This window comes from Bos taurus, chromosome 15 (genome assembly GCF_002263795.3).
Source record: "Bos taurus isolate L1 Dominette 01449 registration number 42190680 breed Hereford chromosome 15, ARS-UCD2.0, whole genome shotgun sequence".
Lineage (NCBI taxonomy): Eukaryota > Metazoa > Chordata > Mammalia > Artiodactyla > Bovidae > Bos > Bos taurus.
The window spans coordinates 20,271,532-20,296,792 of record NC_037342.1 but is presented as its reverse complement, the minus strand read 5'-3'; the positions used below and the strand labels follow the sequence as shown (position 1 = coordinate 20,296,792).

Here is a 25,261-nt window from a genome sequence, read left to right as displayed (position 1 = left end):
TTCTGATTTGTATCATCATAAAGTTTAGTCTTTTTTTTTCTAGTAGCTTTGTTGAGATACAATTTGCATACCACACAGCCATTTGAAGTGTACGATGTGATAGCTTTTAGTATTATTCACAGGAGTTACGCAGCTGTCACCAAGGTTTTAGAACAATTTCATCACCCCTAAAAGAAGTCCTATAACTGTTAGCATTCACTCCCATTTATTCCCGTTTCTCCCTGCTTCCCCACCCCCCATACCTGGGCAGTTACTAATTTAATTTTTTTATCGCTATAGACTTTGCTGTCCTGGACATTTCACATAAATGCAGTCATGCAAATCATGGTCTGTTGTGACTTGTGCTAAGCATAATGTTTGCAAGTTTCATCCTGTTTTCGCATCTTTGAAGGACTTTATTGCTGAATAATATTTTATGCATATGATGCTACATTTTACTTTTTCATCAGTTTTTGAACTTGTGGGTTGTTTCTACCCTTTGACTGTTGGGTTTGCTGTAAACATTTGCGTACAAGTTACTGTGTATCCATACGTGTTCACTTCTTTTTGCTGTAAGCCTGAGAGTGGAATTGCTGGGCCATGTGGTTGACTTTTTGAGGACTTCCCCATCTGATTTCTAAGACAACTGTTTGCCATTAACATTCCTACCAGCAAGACATGTGTTCCCCACATCCTCACCAGCACTTGACGGTGTTTGTCTTTTGGATTATAGTCATTATAAATGGCAACCACGTGCTGTCTCATTGTGGTTTTGATTTGCGTTTTCCTAATGGCTAATGATGTTGAGCATGTTTCCATATCCTTATTGGCCCTTTGTATCTCTTTGGAAAAAATGTATTTTCAAATTTTCTCTGCAGTTTTCAATCAAGTCTTTCTGTTGTTGAGGTATAAGACTTTTTAAAAATTTGTATGTAAATCTCATATATCACATATATAATATGCAAGTATTTTCTCCTGTGGGTAATCTTTTCACTTTGTTGATGGTATTCCTTGGTTTTAAATTTGGATAAAGTCCAATTTATTATTTATTTTGGGCTTTATTACTTGAGTTTTTGGCACAGTGTCTTAGAATCATCTTGCCTGTGTTTGAACTACATAGAAATTCACGTGTACTTATTTTTGGCTTCTTTTTGCTCAGACTTATGCAGATAGCTGTAGTTTTTTTTTTACATTATTGTATAATATTCGACTGCACATATTTACCTGTTTATCCATTCTACTGGTGCTAGACATTGGGGATATTTCCTGTTTGAAGCTATTATAAAATCAGGCTGCTATGACCATTCTTGAAAATAGTAGTTGGTATACTTGTCCACTAATTTGTTGAATGTACACAACTGGAATTGTGAGTGGAATTGCAGGATCACAGCTGTACAGACAGAGCTATTGTAGATACTGCCATCAGTTTCCCAAAGTGGTTGTATCAATTTTCATTCCTCCCAGTGCTCTACATCTTCATCATTACATCCACCACTCATTATTGTCATGATTTCTTTTTTGTTTGTTTAGCCGTTCTAGTGAATACAGTTAGTACAATGCATTCCTTGATGACTGATGACTTTGAGCACCTTAACAAATCATAGCTCTCTCTGAAGTGCCTTTTCACTTGTTTTGCCCATTCAAGAAAAACATTGAATTTTCTTCTTTTTCCTATTGATCTATTGATCCTATTGATCATGTAAAGGAAATCTTTACATGTATTATTAAAAAAAAAAAATCTCTCCATGGTATACCTTTTTACTCTCTTAATGGTTGGTGTCTTTTAATGAAAAGACAGTCAACTTTAAGCTCTGTTTATCACTCTTTTTCCTTATGATTTTGAATGTGTTATTCTTTACTACCTTCTAGAAACTTTGTTTTACCTTTCACATTTCGGTCCATAGTCCATATATGTGATTTTTATAAGGGTCAAGGTTTATTTTTTACCCATATGTATTTCTAACTGACCCAGATCCATTTATTGCTAAGACTTTGTACCGTACATAGCATCACCTTTGTCACAAATCCAGAAGTCTCTGTGTATGAATCTATTGCTAGACGTTGTTCCACCTACTGCTGCCTGCCTGCCAAGTCGCTTCAGTTGTGTCCGACTCTGTGCGACCCCATGGACTGCAGCCTACCAGGCTTCTCCATCCCTGGGATTCTCCAGGCAAGAACACTGGAGTGGGTTGCCATTTCCTTCTCCAGTGCATTAAAGTGGAAAGTGAAAGTGAAGTCACTCAGTCATGTCTAACTCTTAGCGACCCTGTGGACTGCAGCCTACCAGGCTCCTCCGTCCATGGGATTTTCCGGGCAATAGTACTGGAGTGGGGTGCCAGTGCCTTCTCCCTTGTTCCACCTACTAGTTTGCCTATTGAATTGCCAGTGCCACAGAGTTCATTTACTAGTTGTATCTAAAAAGATTTTTAACTGATGTGTCTCATAAATAAGTCATAGGTATACAATAATATGGTAGGAAGCATGTTTCAAGGACAAGGTGACTCTTGGGCTGCCATGTTACTTTATCTTTTATCTTTAATCTTTTATGGTATTAGTTGTTAATGGTTATATGTTATATACTTTTATAATCCTGAAGTTGAGAAATGGAAAATATTAATTACTTGAAAAACTTATTAGAGAGCCATTTAATTTATAAGAAGACATCTAATGTCTACAGAAGAGTTTAATATCTGCCAAGACTAGGCTCTTCCATTTAAGTCAACAATCTGAATATACTGCTATTTCACAGAATAGACCCTCTCCTCTCATAGTATTGTGAGGTGATGCACTTCCTGGTTCATTCCTAGGTTGGTAGTTTTCTCTTTGCTATATTAACTATTCCTTTCCTCCAATCTTCTGTGACTTTCTATTCTAGTTATTCACAATACTTTTTTGAAGAGAGAGCTCCTGGAGGAGATATTCTGGAAATGGAAACTCCAGGAGAGGAAGATCAGCTGTTGAAATGTTTTTGCTGCAAACTTCTGTGGGTTGAGGATGTAATAACAGTTTTTGAATGTGATGAAAGCTCCATAACTCTGATTTATCTTCTAAGTTGGCACTTATAATCATGCTTTTCTGTTAAGTTCTCCACCACTGCCCGTGTGTGTGTGTATGTATGTACATTTTTTTTTCTTTCAGATTTTCTTCCTTTAATGTTTCATTTTCAGCCACAGGAGGAGCTTAACACACTCTTCACATTTACAGTTCTGCTATTTGTTTGGTGGTTATAAATGTTTTATCTTTTTTGAGATGGGGCTTCTTTTTTCTCCTTTAATGCATGATTCTAGTGTGTGGCTCACTGTTTTGCTAAAATAAAATTAGCAGTGTGTTTGGTCTCTGTCAAAGAGCTGAGCGTTTAGCTGGTTGTCTTTATGAAGTGATTGTAGATGGTGAGCCTAAAGGTAAAGGTGGTACGGAATTTCTAGAAGGTAGTAAAGGAAAGACTGTGTTCATAGTCATAAGAAAAAGAGTGGTAAATTGAACTTTTATAGTTACAAATGGGACTCTGGGCCTTGCAGAGGGTTTTTTTGACTTCTGAAAATCCATTTCTGCATTATTGCCAGTGTTTGTCTGGCTTTTGATTTTTTCCTCATGCTTTGCTTTTTTCCCAGGTTCTCCTAGATGAACAGTATCAGTCATAGTTCTTTTAATGACCTTGCTTGTTAACTCCAATGTCTGGCTAATTTATGGGTCTATTCTGTAGTCTGTTTTCCCTTTTCGGTGTGGAGGAGGGGATTTTAAAGGACCTCATTTGGTCCTGTCTGGTATGCCTGATAGTTTTGATTAGATGCACGACACTGTATGTGAAAAAGTTATAGAGACTTTAGACGGTGTTATTTTCCTTCAGGGATGGTGGGGGTGGGGGCGGGTGTTGTCACTCAGTTGTGTCTGACACTTTGCAACTCCATGGACCATAGCCCATCAGGCTCCTCCATGGGATTCTCCAGGCAAGAATACTGAAGTGGGTTGCCATTCCCTTTTACAGGGGATCTTCTCAACCCAGGGATTGAACCCAGGTCTCCTGCACTGCTGGCATATTCTTTACCATCTGAGCCACCAAGAAAGGCCTACATTTTCTTTTAGGGAGGATTTAATTTTCTTTTGACAGAAAGAATATGTGCAGATCACCTTGATGGAGTTGTGCTGGGTTTCAGGCTTTGTTAAGGTTGGTCTCTTTCTAGTTTTCCTTTTCTGCTAGTCTGTAGCCATTTGGGGGTGTCATCTGAAAGACTTGAGTATTTACCAGGACAGTTATCTTATCTTAAAGGGCCTTGAATCCAGCCTTTGATTCCCAAACTGCAAGAGGGTGTTAATCTCTTAGATCAGCTCTTTGCACTCTTAGAGCTACTTTTTACTTGTTTCTGTAGTATTTGAGCCCATATGTGTACATTTTAGGAGTTGGCAAATATCTTGAGGGGAAATAACACACAGATTTTGAGACTTTTCTATTTATTTCTTTTCAGGATCTTGTCCTTTCAAGTCTTGGATGCTTTTGCAGCTCCAGAGTCTAGATCTCTGTTTTCTCAGCTTGATAGAATATTGCAGGCTCTGCCTTTATTCCACTCTGCTAGGACTATTATATACCATTTTTTGTATATAAAATAAGCAAGTATACATGATATACACACAAAGATATGCTTTCTCTCCACTTGTTTCTTAAACAAATTGCACCTTGCTGTTTTCAATTAATGTAATCTTGAAAGTCCATATGTATTCAAAGATATCTTCCTTCCTTTTTTACAATAACACAATACTTCATTGCTTAGATGTAGTACAGATACTTTAAAATTGCTTTTTCAGTAAGTAATTTATGATCATATTCTTTTTCTGTGATTTCTAAGAATTTTAATAATAGGAGTTTTATTTGCTTTTGTTTTAGAATATCAATAGTATTAGTTCTTTCTCCAGTGTAAAAATGAACTGTTGCCCTAGACTGGAAAGAGGAGGGAAAAAAAAAACCTATACTCCTTCTGAGATTTTTTTTTATTAGTATATTTTTTATTTATAACTGTTGCAATTTTATAGTTTCCAATCTTTGCCCTTGGGGTAACATTAGAGATCATTTGGCTTGTAAAGTCTTAGACTTGTCAAAATCAAGTGGTACTTGTATTCAAACCTGATTAAGAAGGAGAAACTTTCACAAATTTTATTAGCTTGAACTTAGAATAACTTTCCTGATCTACTCCTAATTTAACTTCCATAACCATCTGCATCAGTATGCTGTGTACTATTAGTGAGAGAAACAATTTATTCTGGAAACTTTCCCCCTTCATCCTGAAAGAGCTGAGATTCTAAAAGAAGCCAGATTCCTTGGCTTGCCACTTGACAGATCCTCAAAAATTGTAGGTTCTAGATTTTTATGACCCAGATGGGTAAAAACATTGATGTTATTCACTTTTCTTATCTAATCCTTCTCCTCAAGCGCCTCTAACTTGATCCAAGGTCTGGAGGGATGTTTGTTTCATAGAAATACTCTCTTCTTTTTTTTTGGCTGTGCCACATGGCCAGTGGGATCCTAGTTCCCTCCACCAGGGCTTGAACCTGGGGCCACGGCAGTGAAAGCACTGAGGCCTAGCCATTGGACTGCCAGGGAACTCCTAAAATATTCTGTTCATGGGTTCACAAACTCCTTCTGTAAAGGGTTGGGTAGTAAATATTTCAGGGTTTGCAGGCCACGTGATCTGTTACAGCTTTCAGTTCTAACACTGCAGCACGAAAGCAGTCATATACAATACTTAAATGAGAGAGGGTGTGAGTTCTAGTAAAACTTTATTTACAAAAATAAGATATTGGGTTGGGTTTGATCAGTGAATCATAGTTTACAAATTATAGTTCACTGGAGGGAAAAGCAGGAGGATCTTTGTTGGCATTTCAAAATCTTACTTTCTAGAAGAGGCTAGAGTAGATTTGAAGTTTTCAGTTAATTTCTCAATGTTTAAAAAATTAGACTTCTGTGTAATTCTTAATATACAACAAAGCAATCACTGCTTTATCTTCTGTTCCTCAAATTAATACTTACTACAAAAAAAAAAAACCTGATAGAAAACAAAGAATATCGGGAAATATTTATTTTGAAAGTTAACTTTGTAACCCAGACTTATTTTTCTTTATTGTATCATAGTATAGAAAGAATTTCTATTACGAGAGAAAGCTTTGTTTTCATTTGTAAACTTTTCTAATTATTTGTTTGCTTTTTTAGAAGAAGGATAAAGTCATGAACTTTGTGAGGTTTATTTTATATGTCAATCAACCAGATAGAATATTATAATAAGAGTTAGAGGGGTTAGCTAGCTCTGATGTCTAAGTTTTAGAAGACAAATACTAAAATGAATTAATTTAGAATTTAGCTTCAGTAACGTCCTTCGTTACATACATTTCATCTTTATAGCCACATAGAATTTTTCACTTTATCTAGAGTTTAAAGTCATTTTTCTTCCCAATCTTCTCAAATCCTCCCAAGTCTTAACTGTAGTTACTTAAATTAGTTCTGACCAAAAACAGCAAAGTTAAGAACAGTAAGGTGATTTGTACGTGACAGTTAGATTTCAAACCTTTTGACATATAGATTTTTAGGTTTTCCTCTTTTCTGAAGTATACAGAATGGGAGAGTCATCCTTCGTAGGACATTGCACCCATCTTCATAGACGACATCCTCTTGTCTTCTGTCACAGATGTCCTTGCTACTTACCTCAGATTGTCAGAATAATAGTAGTTCTTAAAATTAGTACTTTCAAATTGATTTAAACTCATTTGGCTTTATGCTAGTAATATTTTCCTTTCTCAGCTCATTAGAATAAGAGAATTAACTTTATGATCTGTATACTTAAGGATTAAAATTCATCTCATTCATCACCAAATAACTAGTTTTCTTATCTTCCTGCTTGAGGAATGGATGTGTACTGATAATTCAAAATTTTCAGTAATTCATACAATCCACATCAGAATTTCTATTTGAGTCAGTAAGTATTGTTTTCAGTCTTAATGTCTTGGGTTTACTTATCTAATACTTAGTTTAGATAAGTAAAAATTTCCACAAGTTTTAAAGTGTGCTACTTTATAGATTTTTTAAATAGATAGCAGTTTGTTTGGTCAAAACTTTGGAGAGGGAACTTCCTTGTTGGTCCAGTGGTAAAGAATCTGCCTTCCAATGCAGGGGACAGGGGTTCGATTCCTGGTCAGGGAACTAAGATCCCACATGCCCCGAGGCAGCTAAACCTGGGCGCCACAGCTAGAGAGCCTGAGCATCGCAACTCCTGAGCCCAAGTCCTGTAGAGCTCCTGTGCTGCAACTCGAGTAAGCCCACACGCCACGAGAACCCAGCATAAATGAAATAAAAACTTTAAAACGAGCGATATATATTTTCTCAAAAAAGTTTGGCGAGGGTATTTGTTTTTTGAATTTTCATTGAATTGTAATTGATTTACTATGTTGTGTTAGTTTTAAGTGTACTGCAAAGTGAATCAGTTACACATATATCCCCTCTTTTTTTTTAAAGATTCTTTTAACATATAGTCCATTACACAGTATTGAATTGAGTACCCTGTGCTATACAGTAAGTTCTTATTTATGTTTTACATATAATAGTGTGTATATGTCAGTCCCAATACCTCCCCCACCCCCATCCCCTGCTAACCATAAGTTTGTTTTCTGTATCTGTGACTTGACTTCTGTTTTGTAAATATGTTCATTTGTACCCTTTTGTTTAGATTCCACATATAAGCAATATCATATGATATTTGTTTTTCTCTGACTCACTTCACTCAGTCTGACAATCTCTGGTCCATCCATATTGCTGCAAGTGGTATTCTTTTGTTCTTTTTATGGCTGAGTAATATTTCATTGTATATATATATACCACATTTTCTCTATCCATTCCTTTGTCTGTGGACATTTAGCTTGCTTCCATGTCTTGGCTGTTGTAAATAGTGCTGCAGCAAACATTGGGGTGCATATATATTTTTAAATTATGGTTTTCTCTTGGTATATGCCCAGGAGTGGGATTTTGGGGTCATATGATAGTTCTATTTTTAGTTTTTTGAGGAACTTCCATACTGTTCTCCATAGTAGCTGTACCAGTTTTTACATTCCCACTAACAGTGTAGGAGGGTTCTCTTTTGGAGAGAATATTTTTAAAAAATAAAGGATATGTTTCTAGAGTTAGGATAGAAACCTGAGTTATAAAGAATTTTCATTTCTTTGCATTTTTGGAGTGTAAATAGAGTTTTAAAATGTATTAGGCCTTTTTCAAGTTAAAAACAAGGTGTATGTTCATTTAAAGATGTGCTAATTTTTAAAAACTTTACAGCTTATATTCCTTGCTACTGTTTCAGCTTCTTTTCATAATGAGAAAATTAGAATTAATCATTGTTTTGGGGGATACATATATTTGACAGAACTGGAAGAACAGACTCGAAAAGCTCTAGAATTGGACCAGGAACGAAAACGAGCAAAAGAAGAGGCAGAAAGGCTTGAAAAGGAGCGTCAAGCTGCTGAAGAGGCCAAGTCTGCTCTAGCGAAACAGGCTGCCGACCAGATGAAGAATCAGGAGCAGCTGGTAAGGGAACCTGGGTTCTATTAGGGAAAAAGAAAAATTTAGGCAAAAGTATGGATAAAATCAGTCCCACAATTTGAGACTATATATTCTCTGAACACAAATGCATCGTTCCACGCTCAGTAGCTCAGTCATGTCCAGCTCTTTGCAACCCTTTGGACTATAACCTGCCAGGCTCCTCTGTCCATGGGATTCTCCAGGCAAGAATACTGGAGTGGGTTGCCATCTCCTCCTCCAAGGGATCTTCCCGACTCAGGGATCGAACTGGCACATCTCCCGTGTCTCCTGCATGGCAGGTGGACTCCTTCACCACTGAGCCACCTGGGAAGCCCTCTGAACACAAAGGTGTTGGTTAAACGTGTTTTCGGCTCTCCTCACTATGGTATGTGTGCACTCACTGCAAAGACATAGCTTTGTGAAAGTGAAAGTCATTCAGTTGTGTCTGACTCTTTGTCTCATGGACTATCCAGTCCATGGGATTCTCCAGGCCAGAATACTGGAGTGGGAAGCTGTTCCTTTTTCCAGGGAATCTTCCCAGCCCCGGGATTGAACCCAGATCTCCTTCATTGCAGGTAGATTCTTCACCAGCTGAGCCACCAGGGAGGCTGAAACATGAACTCCTAAAATACATTCACATACCTTTTTTTTTGTATATATAATTTAAATTTATTTATTTTAATTGGAGGCTAATTACTCTACAATATTATATTGGTTTTGCCATACATCAAAATGAATCCGCCACAGGTGTACACGTGTTCCCCATCCTGAACCCCCCTCCCACCTCCCTCCCTGTACTATTATTTGAATGTATTTTAAAGCAGTAAGTAGAATAACAAAGAAACATGAAAACCATGAAATAAATGAACCATTTTCTGTATTCAGACAGAGGAATGAATACCTGTCATCATAAAGGTAGTACCAGTGTAAAAATAGACAGTTTGGAGGTTGCAGTATTTATTTACTGTATTAAATAAATGATCAATATTGGGCAGCCACTGCTAGAAGTGTCTTGTACCCAAAATCAACAGTAAAAATTTTGTTTGCCAATGAGGACTAATAAGAAAATAAGTTCAGATAATGGAAACTGAAAAAAAAAAAAGAAAAAACTTCTGTAAAATTAGGTATATTATACTTTCTTTAAAGCAAACCTAAGATCCAAGTAACTTAATGACAGAGTTTGGAAATGAGTCTAAACTGTTTATTTCTTCTTTTAAAAATAAACCTAGAAATAAAGCCATAAAAGATACATAGAGCTTGTAGCTAACAAAGGATTCTGATCCACTTTGATTTTATATAAGCTACTGGCATGTTTTGCTTTAGATAAACTGCCATTATGTATATTCTAAATTTTATAAGATAATCATAAGTTGATGGGTGTGTATTTACTGGACCTGCAAATGATGAGTATGCATGAAAGCCAGAAGAATTGGGATTTAAGTATTGGTTTAGGCATTTCCTTGCTCTGTGTCTTTGGGTCTTTCTGAGCCTCAGATCCCTCCCTTTGAAAAATGGAGTAAAACCACCTAATAGGGTGTCACATGAGATTATTTGACAAAGTGCCATAAAAAGCATTATGTAAACAGTTTTTTCTTTTTTTTCCTTCTGTAAGCATTAGTTTCCTTCTGTAAGCATTAGCAAATACTTTATTGACGAAAGTTAAAAAGTAGCTCCTAGGTTCTTGCTATGAAAACAGGAGTAACTTTGTGTATATAGAATAATAAAAAAAAGTCTCAATTTGTCTCCTTATGAGCTTATAATACAAATAAGATTTTTATGATCTTAAAGAAATAGTTCCTTTTTTTTTAAACAGAAGGCTCTATGAGAAACACATAAAAAGAGTCCGTGTTGGAATTCCCTGGCAATCCAGTGGTTAGGACTTTGCACTTTCACTGCAGGGGGCATGGGTTCTGTCCTTGGTGGGGAAACCAAAATCTTAAAAGCCACATGACGTGGCCCAAAAAGAAAAAACAGTTCATGTATATTAAAGCGTTTTTGACTTAAATTATTGAAACCCTATTATATTTTTTAGTATTGGCAATTGTTTCATTTATTTTAGGCAGCAGAACTTGCCGAATTCACTGCCAAGATTGCACTTCTAGAGGAAGCCAAGAAGAAAAAGGAAGAGGAGGCTACTGAGTGGCAACACAAAGTAATCATTTGTTCATCACTATCATTTACCAAACACCTATTTTGTACCCAGCATATGCTGAATTTATAGAGATTAAGATACAGTCATGATTTAGATGGGAAGAGATACCACTGTATGAATGTGTACATATTGTAGTTTAATATTAATCTAGTGATAAGAGCTAATCAGTACTTTGGGAACACAGAAGTGTTAGTTTCTTTAGGAATGAGGCAGGTGTTGGGGACACCCACCCTTAAAAATTTAAGCTAGCTGTTGAATGACATTCAGTTTGGGAGTAGAAAAGATGGGGACTGAAGAGATAGTCATTCCAGATTGTAGGAATTGAATGAGCATAGGAAGAATCTTATTTCAGGAACTTTGAGAGTTGAGGCTAGAAAGTTAGAGAAGTCATTAAGCTGTGAAAGGCTTTAAGTAAACACCCTGCTCAAAAGAAAGATGTTGGGAAGTATCTGTAGACTTTGGGCTTTGAAGATTTCAAAACACGTTTGTAACATGATGAAGCATGATTTTATAAAAACAGCTTAGCAATCAGAATGATGGATGGATTAGGATAGTGGGCAGGATTACTTATGAGCTAATGACTCACTAAGGATGTGGCATTGAGAAAAGAGAGGGACAGGAATTGTTGAAGGACATTTTTTCATAGACTCAAAGGGGCATGGCAACCAAATGATTGGCTCTAAAGTTGAATTAGAAGAATGTAATCAAAACGATACTAAGATTCCAGAGTTCCTAAGTATGTGAAACTACTGTTGTCTGAAATGGCAAAAAAGTGAAAAATTAGGCTTTACTTGGAAGGGTGGGGAATATAAGAGGAGAATTTAATTCAGACTTTAAACTTTTAAATGAAACTATAATAATAATTTTTTACATTCAAAGGTATATAGTTCTGTGACTTTTCTACAACAACATGTACTTATTAGCTAAAATGGTTTTCTTTCACTTTAAATTTTCTTTGTAGCACTTTGGATTTCATAGGGGAGTTTTTTATATTAGAGTTAGGTATATACGTACATGTTGTTTAGTCTCTTAAGTCGTGTCTGACTCTTCTGTGACCCCATGGAAGGTAGCCCTCGAGGCTTCTCTGTCCATGGGATTTCCCAGGCAAGAATACTGGAGTGGGTTGCTGTTTCCTTCTTTAGGGGATTTTCCAGACACAGGGATCGAACTCGCATCTCCTGCATTGGCAGGCAATGTGGGAAGCCCATATATGTACATAGAGCTCCACAGAAGTGAAAGCACTGTTAACTTATATGTTAACACTTCTCTTATTAGAATTGTATCCCTCTTAGGAATGATTTATGAACTTCAGGGACACACAAACTTATAAAAATAATGTATCACAGAAACACATCCTGTGAATTACAGAAATCAGAAAATGCACGTAAAAGAAAAATCACATTCCCACAAACTAGGATCAGTATTTTAACATCACGGTGCCTATCCTTCCAGGATCTTTTCCTATGTGCATATGTGTGCTGTTGTTGTTATTCAGTCATTGAGTTGTGCCCCGATGCTTTGCAACCCCACGGACTGCAGCATGCTGGGCTCCTCTCCCCTCCCCTATCTCCAGGAATTTGTTTCAGTTCATGTCCATTGAGTTGGTGATGCTATCTAACTGTCTCATCCTGCGCTGCCCCCTTCTCCTCCTGCCCTCGGTCTTTCCCAGCATCATGGCCTTTCCAATGAGTTGGCTATTCCCATCAGGTGCCCAGAGTATTGGAAATTCAGCATCAGTCCTTGCAATGAATATTCAGGTTTGATCTCCTTGCTGGACTTGCAAGAGTCTTCTCCTGCACTACAATTTGAAAGCATCAGTTCTAAAGTTCTCAACCTTTTTTATGGTTCAACTCTCACATCCGTACATGACTACTGGAAAAATCAGAACTGACTACACAGACCTTTGTTGACAAAGTGATATCTCTGTTTTTTAATACGCTGTCTAGGTTTCTCATAGCTGTCCTTCCAGAAAGCTAAATGTCTTAATTTCATGGCTGCAGTCACCATCCCCAGAGATTTTGGAGCCCAAGAAAATAAAATCTGTCTCTGCTTACACTTTTTCACCTTCTGTTTGCCATGAAGTGATGGAACTGGATGCCATGATCTTAGTTTCTTGAATGTTGAGTTTTAAACCAGCTTTTTCACTCTCCTCTCTCACCCTCATTATGAGGCTCTTTAGTTCCTCTTCACTTTCTGCCATTATAGTGGTGTGATCTGCATATCTGCGGTTGTTGATATTTCTCTGGCAGTCTTGATTCCAGCTTGTGATTCATCCAGCCTGGCATTTCACATGATATGTGCTACATACAAGATAAAATAAGCAGGGTGACAGTATACGGCCTTGTTGTACTCCTTTCCCAATTTTGAACCAGTCCGTTTTTCTACATCTGGTTCTAACTGTTGCTGCTTGTCCTGTGTACAGGTTTCTCAGGAAACAAGTAAGGTGGTCTGGTATTCCCATCTCTAAGGATTTTTCAGTTATGATCCACAATCAAAGGCTTTAGCATAGTCAGTGAAACAGAAGTTGATATTTTTCTGGAATTCTCTTGCTTTCTCCATGATCCAGTTAACGTTGGCAATTTGATCTCTAGTTCCTCTGCCTTTTTGAAACCCAGCTTATACATCGGGAAGTTCTTGGTTCATGTACTGCTGAAGCTAGCTTGAGGGATTTTGAGCGTTACTTTGCTAGCATGTGTAATGAGTGTAGTTGTGTGGTAGTTTATACATTCTTTGGCATTGCCCTTCTTTGGGATTGTAGTGAAAACTGACTTTTTCCAGTCCTGTGGCCACTGCTGAGTTTTCCAAATTTGCTGACATATTGAGTGCATGTATGTGTATACATATACATTGGTATCGCTGAAGAATTGATGCTTTTGAACTCTGATGCTTTTGCACTGTCATGCTGAAGAAGACTCTTGAGAATCCCTTAGACTGCAAGGAGATCAAGCCAGTCAATCTTAAGGAAATCAACCCTGAATATTCATTGGAAGGACTGATGCTGAAGCTGAAGCTCCAGTATTTTGGCTACCTGATGAGAAGAGCCAACTCATTGGAAAAGACCCAGAATGCATGGAAAGATTGGAGGCAGGAGAAAAGGGTGACAGAGGATGAGATGGTTGGATGGTATCACCGATGCAATGGACATGAACTTGGGCAAACTCTGGGAGATAGTGAGGGACAGGGAAACCTGGTGTGCTGCAGCCCATGGAGTCACGAAGAGTTGTACACAACTTGGTGACTGAACAACAACAATCATTTGTATGTCCAGAGTGAGCTCATGCTGTACATACTGTTCCATTTTAGTCAGTTTTCATCTCATCTCAGACTATATTCAAAAGTTTTTCATTTAGATATAATTGACATATAATGTATTTTCAGGTGTATAATATGGTTCGGTATTTGTATCTGTTGTGAAATGATCATCATGGTAAGTCTTGTTAACATCCATCATCATATAGCTACATAAATTTTCATCTTGTAATGTAAACTTTTAAGATTTGCTTTCTTAGCAACTTTGAAATACAGAATATATTATTAACTATAGTCCGTGTTAGTCCATAGAATGCTCTCTCTATATATATCCCCATGACTCATTTATTTTATACATGGGAGTTTGTACTTTTTAATTCCCTTCTCCCATTCCTCTTCAACTTTTGTTTCTGGTAACCATTGATCTGTTCTCTGTATCCATAAACTCAGTTTTTTTGTTTGTTTGTTTTTTGATTTTTTAGATTCCACATATAAGTGAGATCATGTGGTAATTTGCTTTTCTCTGTCTGACTTATATTACTTGGCATAATACCCTCAAGGTCCATCTGTGTTGTTGCAAATGGCAATATTTTCCTTTTTTATAACTGAATAATATTCCACTGTATATGTGTACTGGATGGAAATCCAGTATCTTAAGATTTTAGAAATCCAAAATCTTAATATTTGAATATATTATATTTATATTTGCATTGTATGGGGACTTCTCTGGTGGCTCAGCAATAAAGAATCCGCCCTCAATGCAGGAGACTCTGGTTCAATCCCTGGGTCAGGAAGATCCCCTGGAGAAGGAAATGACAACCCACTCCAGTAATTCTTGCGTGGACACTCCTACAGACAGAGGAGTCTTGTAAGCTACAGTCCATGGGGTTGCAAAGAGCCAGACATGACTTAGTGATGAAAGAACAATAATACAATATACGTATACTGCCTTTTCATTATCTCTTTACCTACTGATGGACACTTAGGTTTTTTCCATATCTTGGCTGTTGTGTAAATAATGCTGCAGTGAACATATTGGGGGGATGTATATATCTTTTCGAGTTAGCGTTTTCTTCCTCTGGATAAATACTCAGAAGTAGAATAGCTGGATTATATATAGTAGTTCTGTTTTTAAAATTTTTAAGAGATCTTCGTACTCTTTTCCACAGTGGCTACACCAGTTCACATTCCCAGTGAAGGTGAACAAGTGTTCCCTTTTTTCCACATCCTTACCAACACTTGTTATTTCTTGTCTTTTTGATAGTAGCCATTCTTACAGGTATGATGTGTTATCTCATTGTGGTTTTGATTTGCATTTCCCTGATGATTAATGATGTTGAATATCTTTCCGTGTGCCTGTTGGCCATCTCTGTCTTCTTTAGAAAAAATGTCTATTCGTATCATTTGCTCATTAAAAAAAAATACTATTAGGGTTGTTGTTGTTTTTGTTGAGCTGCATGAATTCTTCACATATTTTGGGTATTAACACCTTATCAGAACTATAATTCACATGTATTTTCTCCTGTTTTGTATCTTGCCTTTTCATATTCTTGATATATATGTGTGTGTGTGTGTGTATATATTGGTTTGCAAAGCCTTTTGGTTTAAAGTTGTCCCACATGTTTGTTTTTGTTTGTATTGCTTTTGCTTTTGGTGTCAAATCCAAAAATTTATCACCAAGACCTATATCAAGGCACTTACTGTCTATATTTTTTTGAAAAGTTTTAGGATTTCAGGTCCTATGTTCAAGTCTTTCGATCCATGTTGGGTTGATTTTTCTCTGTGGTGTGTACAGTAGGCGTCCAGTTTCATCCTTTTGCACGTGGCTGTCTAGTTTCCCTTCCCCAATCTATATTCTTGGCTGCTTTGTTGTAAGTTAACCATATATGCGTGAGTATATTTCTGGGCACACAGTATTCAGAATTGACCCAAAAAGTCTATTATAGCTAATTTGCCAAGCCAGTGTCCAGAGTAGGATTTTGCATTGCTTCTGTTTGATCAGTCTCTTTTAGTAGGACAGTTCTTTTTGTGATACTGATGTATTAAAAGGATCCGCATTATCCCTACTTCTGTATTTTTCTAGTTTCCTTATGATGTCATTCAGCTTGTCTTTTTTCCTTCGGTATTCTTGTAAGCTGAAAGATAAATCTAAAAGCTTAAAGGATTCAAATTAAAAGTTTCTGGCTGTGATGCCTCATAAGAGAAATTTTCATACAATTTATTATCCAAACTGGAACACTTTTTGAGAATGTAAGGGAGTGTTGTTAATAATTACACCAGGACTTTTCCAGGCAACCCAGCACGATATAATTACTCAGACAATTGGTGATGTTCGATATTTCCTGTTGTATTATATCAGAAGACACTTAATATCTGATTGGCCCAGTTATTTTAATTGATCATGGGATTAGAGTAATAACAGTCTTATTCTTCCCATGTCTGATTATATTTTATCATTGCTAAAATGTAATCTATCACATGTGAATTTCTTTGTCATTATACCTATATCCATTTTCTCATCAACCATTTGTACAACACTTTTAGCAGCAATTGATAATCCTTGCTAGAATTAACAGTTTTATTAGGATTTACACAGTGGTGTCTTTAATTCTGAAAATAAGCTTCTATCACTGGGGCTTGTTTTTATTATCCTGACATATAGAAAGGATGACTTGAATCTTTTAATCACTGGTTCTCAAAGTAAGTTGCTTATAAGCTTATTTTTTTATGTTTAGGCTTTTGCAGCCCAGGAAGACTTGGAAAAGACCAAAGAAGAGTTAAAGACTGTGATGTCTGCCCCACCTCCGCCTCCACCACCACCAGTCATTCCTCCGACAGAAAATGAACACGATGAGCATGATGAGAATAATGCTGAGGCTAGCGCTGAATTATCAAATGATGGGGTAATGAACCATAGAAGTGAGGAGGAACGTGTGACAGAAACACAGAAAAATGAACGTGTTAAGAAGCAACTTCAGGTATTTAAATTTGCAGTTTGTATGCACATTTAAATATAGTTTGCATTTCCCCCTTTTGTTAAGACAAACTTAACTAAAAAGGAATACTTGATTTTTGGACGCGTTTAGCTCTAGCTGGCCTTGTGGTTGGTTTGTAAGTGCTTGGCCTACAGGCACATTATTTTTTCCATTGTATGTTCTTGTTACCAGATGTTTGTTAGCTTTGTGTAGAGACCTTAATTCGGTTCAGTTCAGTTGCTCAGTCGTGTCCGACTCTTTGCGATCCCATGAACTGCAGGACGCCAGGCTTCCCTGTCCATCACCAACTCCCGGAGTTCATGTCCATCGAGTCAGTGATGCCATCCAGCCATCTCACCCTCTGTCGTCCCCTTTTCCTCCTGCCCCCAATCCCTCCCAGCATCAGGGTCTTTTCCAATGAGTCAACTCTTCGCATGAGGTGGCCAAAGTACTGCAGTTTGAGCTTTAGCATCATTACCTCCAAAGAAATCCCAGGGCTGATCTCCTTAAGAATGGACTGGTTGGATCTCCTTGCAGTCCGAGGGACTCGCAAGAGTCTTCTCCAACACTGCAGTTCAAAAGCATCAATTCTTCGGTGCTCAGTTTTCTTCACAGTCCAACTCTCACATCCATACATGACCACTGGAAAAACCATAGCCTATTGAAAAGCAGAGACATTACTTTGCCAACAAAGGTCCGTGTAGTCAAGGCTGTGGTTTTTCCAATGGTCATTTATGGATGTGAGAGACCTTAATCAGTAAGTTATTATTTAATTATAGCTTTTAACTGTAGTTAATTATAGTTAAAAAGTAGAACCTAATGTTAATACTGTGTTTAAGAAACAAATTTTGTTTTTAAACAGTATACATATAAAGCGATGATAATTTAATAGACTACCTGTAAGACATTACAGAATCTAAATTTTTTGTTCAGATTTTGTATTGGCAAAAGATCAGCTTATTAAATGTACATAATTAGGTCAAAATAGTAAATTTTAGTAGTATTGTACCCATTGGAGAACTTACTAAAATAAGTTCTGTAATTTTTAAATTGTGAAATCTTTAAGTATTAATAAGGAAAATGAGGTGATAGTGGTAATATTATCCTTTTGGAGAAAGTTTCTCTCGTGGTATAGATTTTAGATCTTATGGTAACACAAACCATAATGGCTACATTGAACCTTTTTAAGTCATTTCAAGTATTAGATGAGAAGGTTAAGGAAATTTAGAATAACACACAAATCATCATAGTTGCAGAGTACAGAAATGAAAGGCCATGGGTATTCCTTTCTAACCACTATCCCCCACCATTACTAAAAGTAAAACAACTTAAACAATTTAAAGAAAAAGATTTCACTGTGGAAATTTTAATATAGTACAAAGTCAAAGATGTGTTATATATGTATTTTTGTCTTTAAACCTTTTCCATAGATTTTTTTTTTAAATCTAAGAAAATAATAATAGTCATACTCTTTATTTTTTAAACAGGCATTAAGTTCAGAATTAGCCCAAGCCAGAGATGAAACCAAGAAAACACAAAATGATGTTCTTCATGCTGAGAATGTTAAAGCAGGCCGTGATAAGTACAAGACTCTGCGACAGATTCGGCAAGGCAATACAAAGCAACGTATTGATGAGTTTGAAGCAATGTGAGAGCTGTTATTTTGCATACATGTTCTTCATAAGCTGAACCACCAACAGAGAAAAGCAGGCCTTTGCGGATGTGATGGAACGCATCCCACCTTGCCAAAGCAGTTACACCAGTTTGACTGTGGTGGCTAAAAGACATTTAAGGGGAGCTTTTCAACATTAAGGCAGTGTGATACCATGCTTGATTTTCTTTTTCTTTTGGGCCAGGGAATGAAGAACAGTGCTCCATCACCTCCTTTTTCATACTTTTCATTTTCCGTTTTTTTTTTTTTTCTGTTGAAGATTAACACTAATTATCATGTCTGACAAATGTGTGTGTATGATTTAAGCACTTTGTACATTTTACAGGATGATGGTGACTTAATGAGTGTTTAGGTAGAGCACTCTTTCCTTCTCTTTCCACATTTTAGCTCCATGTATTTCCACATTCTCTCTCATTCTCGTTTTCTCAGTGTGTACTTTCCATACCTTAATATGCCCTCTAACGATAGCACTACATGTTTTAATCATTGGCAGTGATTAAAATAAGCATAGGTGAAAAGTCTTTGATTATTGTGTAGAAGATGGCTAATGAATCATGAAAAGGATTAGAAAGTTTAATAGTATAGTGTACAGCTTGTGGTTAATTTTTTAAATCTCAATTTAAAACATTATTGGATTTTTTAAAATTACAGTCCTCTGACAGCTGGATTGATTGGTGTTTCATCTCCTGTCATCCTTTGGTTTTCTTTGCCCACTGATTTCATAAAGGTATAGACAGCAGGTAGTAAGTCCCTAGGAAAGTTTATTGATGAAACACTACTGCAAATAACAGTTGTCTCTGACATATTTCATAGATTGATTAGAAAAACAGGTATTTAATAAAAGAAATTATACATTTGTTGGTAATTGATTGTCATTAAAAAAAACCCTGGACCTTTCTGGAAGGGCAGCGTATGAAAACATCAGTCCCAAGAAGGGGACAGTAATACTACCTCACTACTATACCTGCAGTGACTGGTCGTTCAAACAGTGAAATGTGTAAGCTATGTTTTATAATACGTAGAGATACTTCCCATCATAAAGGGGTATTTTTGAGATTTCTTTTTCCTTCAGAATATCTTAAGAGTGCTAAATTTTAACTGCCTTTTTGTTGAACTGAACTGTGGGACTCTGATTTTTATTAAAATTGTAAGCTCTCACTGGTATACTATCTTCTGGAAGGGTGTTGTACATCTGAGGAAGTGTGTGTGTGTGTGTGAATGTGTGAGAGAGAGGTTGCCCTTGTAGCATATGACGAATGTCTGTACCTTCATTCTTGATGTAATTATTACATAATCATTTTAGCATATTTGGTTTCTAAATCATTGTGCTTATTTTTTCAATCTCTAAAGATACTTAAATTTGGTTAGTTAATTGTATTTTAGAAATTATAATTTTAGGTGATATTAATTTCATTAATGTTTTACAAAGAAATCTTTCCAGTTTAAAAGATGTTGAATATTCACATGTTCTAACATTTTCTTTACTGTAAAACATCTAGATTTGGAGATACGGAAAGCCTTGTTTTCTCTGTGTGGTTCAGCTACTTTCCATCTGGTATTATGCGTTCAAATTTACAATTATCCATTAAAATTGCCATTTTGTTAGACATTTTTCACGCACAATAGATTTAAGTTGTGTCTGAAAGTATCTCTTGTGCTTTTTTGATTTTGCTGACTTTAAAAGGATTAATCTGGGCAGACATTATGAAAAGGAAAGGTTGCATTTAATATATTTTTTGGATTTAGTAGGACAAAAGTTAACTGGTTAACCTTGAAATGACTGTTGTACAGTGGTTGTGCACATCCTTCAAAACACGGTGGAAGAGGATGTTTCTCCTTGTAGCACGTGAGAGCAATAGATGGTGAGCCCTGCTATTCATGGTTAAAGCATGTGTTCACTTCAAAGCATTAAACAATTGCCATAATAGGTGATAATTTGGATTTCTATTGGATTTTTATTAATTTGCTTCATTTTGAATTGTGTGCACTACCATTCCTACTTCAGTTTGATATCAGTGTTGAAAAACTACCAGTTATATTTGCTGTTTATAATCTATTTGTAGATTAGGATTAAAATGGATTTAATCCATTTTTAAAGCTGTGTGAATTTTTCTAAACAGGAACAGCTATTTGCAATATGGGTTTTCATTAAACCAATTATAACTTTTATTATTAGCAGTTGAGAAGCACATGTTCATATAGCAATGTAAAAATATATTAATGAGTATTTGGTAAATTCCAACAGGCTTTTCCCATTAGCATAATTTTGTGTTGTACAATTAAGTTACATCTATAATTTTGGATAACATTCATTGATTAACAATAAAGTGACAAAAGCTCATGCCTTCACGGGTCACTGTTGTTATTTAACATGGATTCCTTATATATATTTCCTGAAAATTATAATCTCTAATAGATCTGTAAATTATTATATTTTTAAAATGAGAAGTGATTAGGAAAAAGTGTAAAATCCTCATACATTTACTCTTTCCCCAAAATTATATATCATTTTTGGTATGGAAGTAATAGTGATTGTTAATTTTCTGGAGAAATTAAATTATTAAAGATCAGCCCTCTTCCTAATAGAATATCATATAAGATTTCTAGTCATTGCTCTTATTGTATAGTGAGTATTTAATTTTCCATAGGAAGAAAGAGTTTCATTGTCATTGATTACTCTCACTGTTAAAATGTTAATTTTCTCTAAAGAGCTATATACTAAGTGCTTCTTATTATCATGAAGATTATTCCTAAAGAAACAAGTGATAAATCTATTCTAAGAAAAATAAAAGCCAGGTGTCTTCTCAGTTGATAATAATATTTGTCACTTTATTATTTCTACTCTCAAAAACAGGTAGTGATCTCTTTATTCTGATCCTGTTAGAAAAGAAAAGAAGCGGGAATTTTATTACAATATTTTGCTTTTTATCTGAGTAGAGTTTTTCTCTTAGAACTAGAATTAACACTTACGAAGTTATCTTAGACTGATTAGAACTCACTCCTGGTTATCATCAGAAAAGAGTTCCAATGTTATGATTAAAAATACCATTACTTTCTGTCTCAGCTCTTAACTACCTGTTGATGATATTTTTAGAATTGAAGATAAAAAGATTTTTTAGGTCCCAAAGCATCCCATTTTATGTATGCATGCATAATGAAAGTAATTAGTCTTTTTGAAATCTAAAACTTTAAAGTATAGGGATTATTGCCTTTAGCATTAATTTACTGGACTGATTAGTAAACCAGAGCTTAGATATCTGTCTATAATAAGGGGAAACATTAAATATGGAACTACCCTGGTAGTTCTCTCTTGTTTGTTTGTTCTAAATAAACAGAACTTTAGCTTTTCTTATTCTGTATTTCATTCTTTTTTTTTTTTTTAACTAGAAGATAGTCTATTAAATAGTCCTGTGTGGTTTATCATGTAGAATGACAAATATTCTACTACATTTTAAAAGCACTGTGGATTCAGCAGATGGCATAACTTCATAAACCGTCAAGGCAATATGACTCCTCAGGTAGTACACTGTTCGCAAGGAAAAATTGGCCTACCATATATTAAAGCCTGTCACCTTCTCATCCCTGGCTTTCCCAGTTAACTCCCCTTTTTTCCCAGTGGACCTATTTCTTAATGTCTCCATCTTAGTGATTTTAAGAGCTACCATTTTCCCTCTGGAAAGATGATGACTTCTTGCTTTGCTGCCTCAATATTTCAACCTCCCTTAAACTGTGATAACAAAAGTTTTCTGATTTGAGGTTACATATGCTGCTTTAGAGGATTCCCTGATAGCTCAGTTGGTAAAGAATCCGCCTTCAATTCAGGAGACCCCAGTTCGATCCCTGGGTTGGGAAGATTTGCTGGAGAAGGGATAGGCTACCCACTCCAGTATTCTTGGGCTTGCCTTGTGGCTCAGCTGATAAAGAATCCACTGGCAATGTGGGAGACCTGGGTTCGATACCTGGGTCGGGAAGATACCCTGGAGAAGGGAATAGCTGACCACTCCAGTACTCTGATCTGCAGAATTCCATGGACTGTATAGTGCATGGGGTTGCCAAGAGTCAGACACGACTGAGTGCTGCCTTAGGAGTTGAAATATTCTTTATCATTTCTTACAGAATTTTAGGGTTAAAAATTACGACTGAGATAATTACCCCATGGCATGTCTTTAAATTCAAGCTTATGTTCGGCTATGGAGTTCCCTAGCTACTAAACAGTTCCAGGTTCTTAACTGCCCTTTGTCTAGCCATGAACTGAGGCAACTTAGCACACATACACATTTAGCCAATACACTTTTATTCAGTGTGTTGTATATTCTAGGATATAGAAGTATGATTAGAATGACTGTGACCCATTGTTTTGGACTATCTTAAAGTGTGAAACCTCAAATATTTATCTTAGCTCTTGGATCATTTGCAATAATCTGTTACAGTACTAAATTTAAGATGGCAACACCATTTTATTGATTCATGGTATTTGTATGCCCAGATTCCTCCGTGCTTATAATCTAGTCAGTTGCTTCCATCCTTGTAATTTATTACTGGTTTAATTGTTCAGTTTTATTTGATGAACATTTTTAAAATTTAGGTTTACTTTGATTATTATGCATGTCATTGAGTTTGCTTCTAAAAGTAGTTGACTGGTGGTGTTTAACTAAGTCTATATAACCATATGTCCATTTTCTTAGTGGTAACATGGGATCAGAATTTCTGAGATTTGTGTAATAATCCTTGGGGAAATTCCTTTTGATAAAATATGGATTTATTATATCAAAGCCTTCTAGCACTGTATTGTAATGTATGCCATTATATCTTGTTTGCGACTTAAAACGATGTTTTATCTTATAGGCCTAGATATGCAGGAATGTCTTAGACTCATAGGGCAACACTACCTCCTTCCTCTCTTTCCTTTTGTTTATACTCTAAAATCTATGTAATTCAGATGTAGCATTTTAGTTTTATATGCCATCATTCCATTTATGTAATTATTTTGCTTTTAAATTTTAGCTGATTTGGATAAAAAGATACACTGTGTGATGAAGGAGACTACCACAACATAAGAGCAATAGAGGAAAATAAGCAACCGGTAGAGAATAAGAATATACAGTACAGTTTCTTAAGTATGGTTGTTATCTGATAAATGACTTAATTTTCATTTTATAGGTCAAATTTTAAACACTGATCAATATTTAAAGATACTCTTTAGAAAGTTTTTCTAACTTTATAAAAAGACTCATTTTATACCCAATTGACAACCAGTCAGTATAGTAATCTGTGTTCAATACTGAGAAGGTTAGTAGAGTTAGATTTCAGCTGAATCTTCATTACTATTGTATTAAAATATAAGATTTACCATTTTAACCATTTTCAACTGTTTGGTGACGTTAAGGGTATTCACATTGTTTTGTAACCACACATCACCACTGTTCCATCTCCAGAGCTTTTCATCAGCCCTAACAGACTCTCTCTACCCATTAAATACTAACTTCCCATTCCTCCCTTTCCCCAGTGTCTGGTGATCATTATCCTGATTTCTGTGTATTTGAATTTGACAATACTAGGTACCTCATATAAGTGGACTGACTCCTATATTTATCCTTTTGTATCTAAATTATTTCACTTAGCATATTTTTAAGGTTCATCTGTATTGTAGGACATATCAAAGTTTTATTCTTTTTCAAGGCTAAGTAATATTCATTGTACACATATACCAGATTTCCCTTATCCATTCATTAGTTAATGGACATTTGGATTATTTCTGCATTTTGACTGTTGTGAACAATGCTGCTATGTACATTAGTGTACAAATCTCTGTTTGAGTTCCTGCTTTCAGTTCTTGAGTATATACCCAGGAATGTAATTGCTGAATCATGTGGTAATTCTGTGTTTAATATTTTAAGAAACTTGCCAATACTGTCTTTCTCAGCAACTACACTATTTTATATTCCCACTGGCAATGCATAAGAGTTCCAGTTTCTCCACATCCTCAACCAACAGTTGTTATTTTGTTTTATTTTATTTGGCCACTCTGCTTTCGGAATCTTAGTCTCCCAACCAGGAATTGAACCCATGCCACAGCAATGAAAGTGCTGAGTTCTAACCACTAGATAGCCAGGGAAATCCCTTTCATGTTGCTTTTGCTAATAGCAATCCAAGTGGATGGAGTGGTATCTCATCTTGATTTTGACTTTAATTTCCTTATGATGCGGTATCTTGTTTGCTGAAATGTATATTCATGTTTTTACCATTTTAAACTTGTTGAATTGTAGAAGTTCTTTATACGTTGTGGATGTTAGCCTATTACCAGATATACGAGTGCAAATATTTTCCCATTCTGTGAGTTGCCTTTTTATTCTATCAATAGTGTTCTTTGATGCACAAGCATTTTTAATTTTGATGAAATGTAATTTGTTTTTCTTTTGTCGCCTGTGTTTTAGTCTTTGTTTTTTTTTTAAGAGGAAAAAAATGCCTTTTAATGAAGGAACTATTAATGAGACAAAAGAGAGATTATGTAGAGTGGTCAAAGTCTAGAGAGATGAAAAATAGACTGTTTTAACTGGAATAGAAAATGTAATTTCCTGTGTTCTGACTGCAGGATGGTAAAGATATGGAAGGTTGAGTCAGGAATTAAAGGGGGCTTTAATCCTTCGCTGAGGTGGTTTAGTTTGATTTGAAGACATCTGGTCCCT

General features: G+C 35.9%; 1 protein-coding gene across 3 annotated transcripts in view; it reads left to right on the top strand.

Moving 5' to 3' along the window:
- Positions 1 to 25,261, top strand: part of RDX (radixin) — a 106,898-nt gene that overhangs the window by 63,116 nt on the left and 18,521 nt on the right. For 2 of the 3 annotated variants that reach the window (XM_024975260.2, XM_059874716.1), the window contains 4 exons: positions 8,373 to 8,533; positions 10,587 to 10,679; positions 16,664 to 16,906; positions 18,391 to 18,551. In XM_024975260.2, coding sequence (XP_024831028.1) covers positions 8,373 to 8,533; positions 10,587 to 10,679; positions 16,664 to 16,906; positions 18,391 to 18,551 — 658 coding nt within the window. 3 annotated transcript variants of the gene reach the window in all.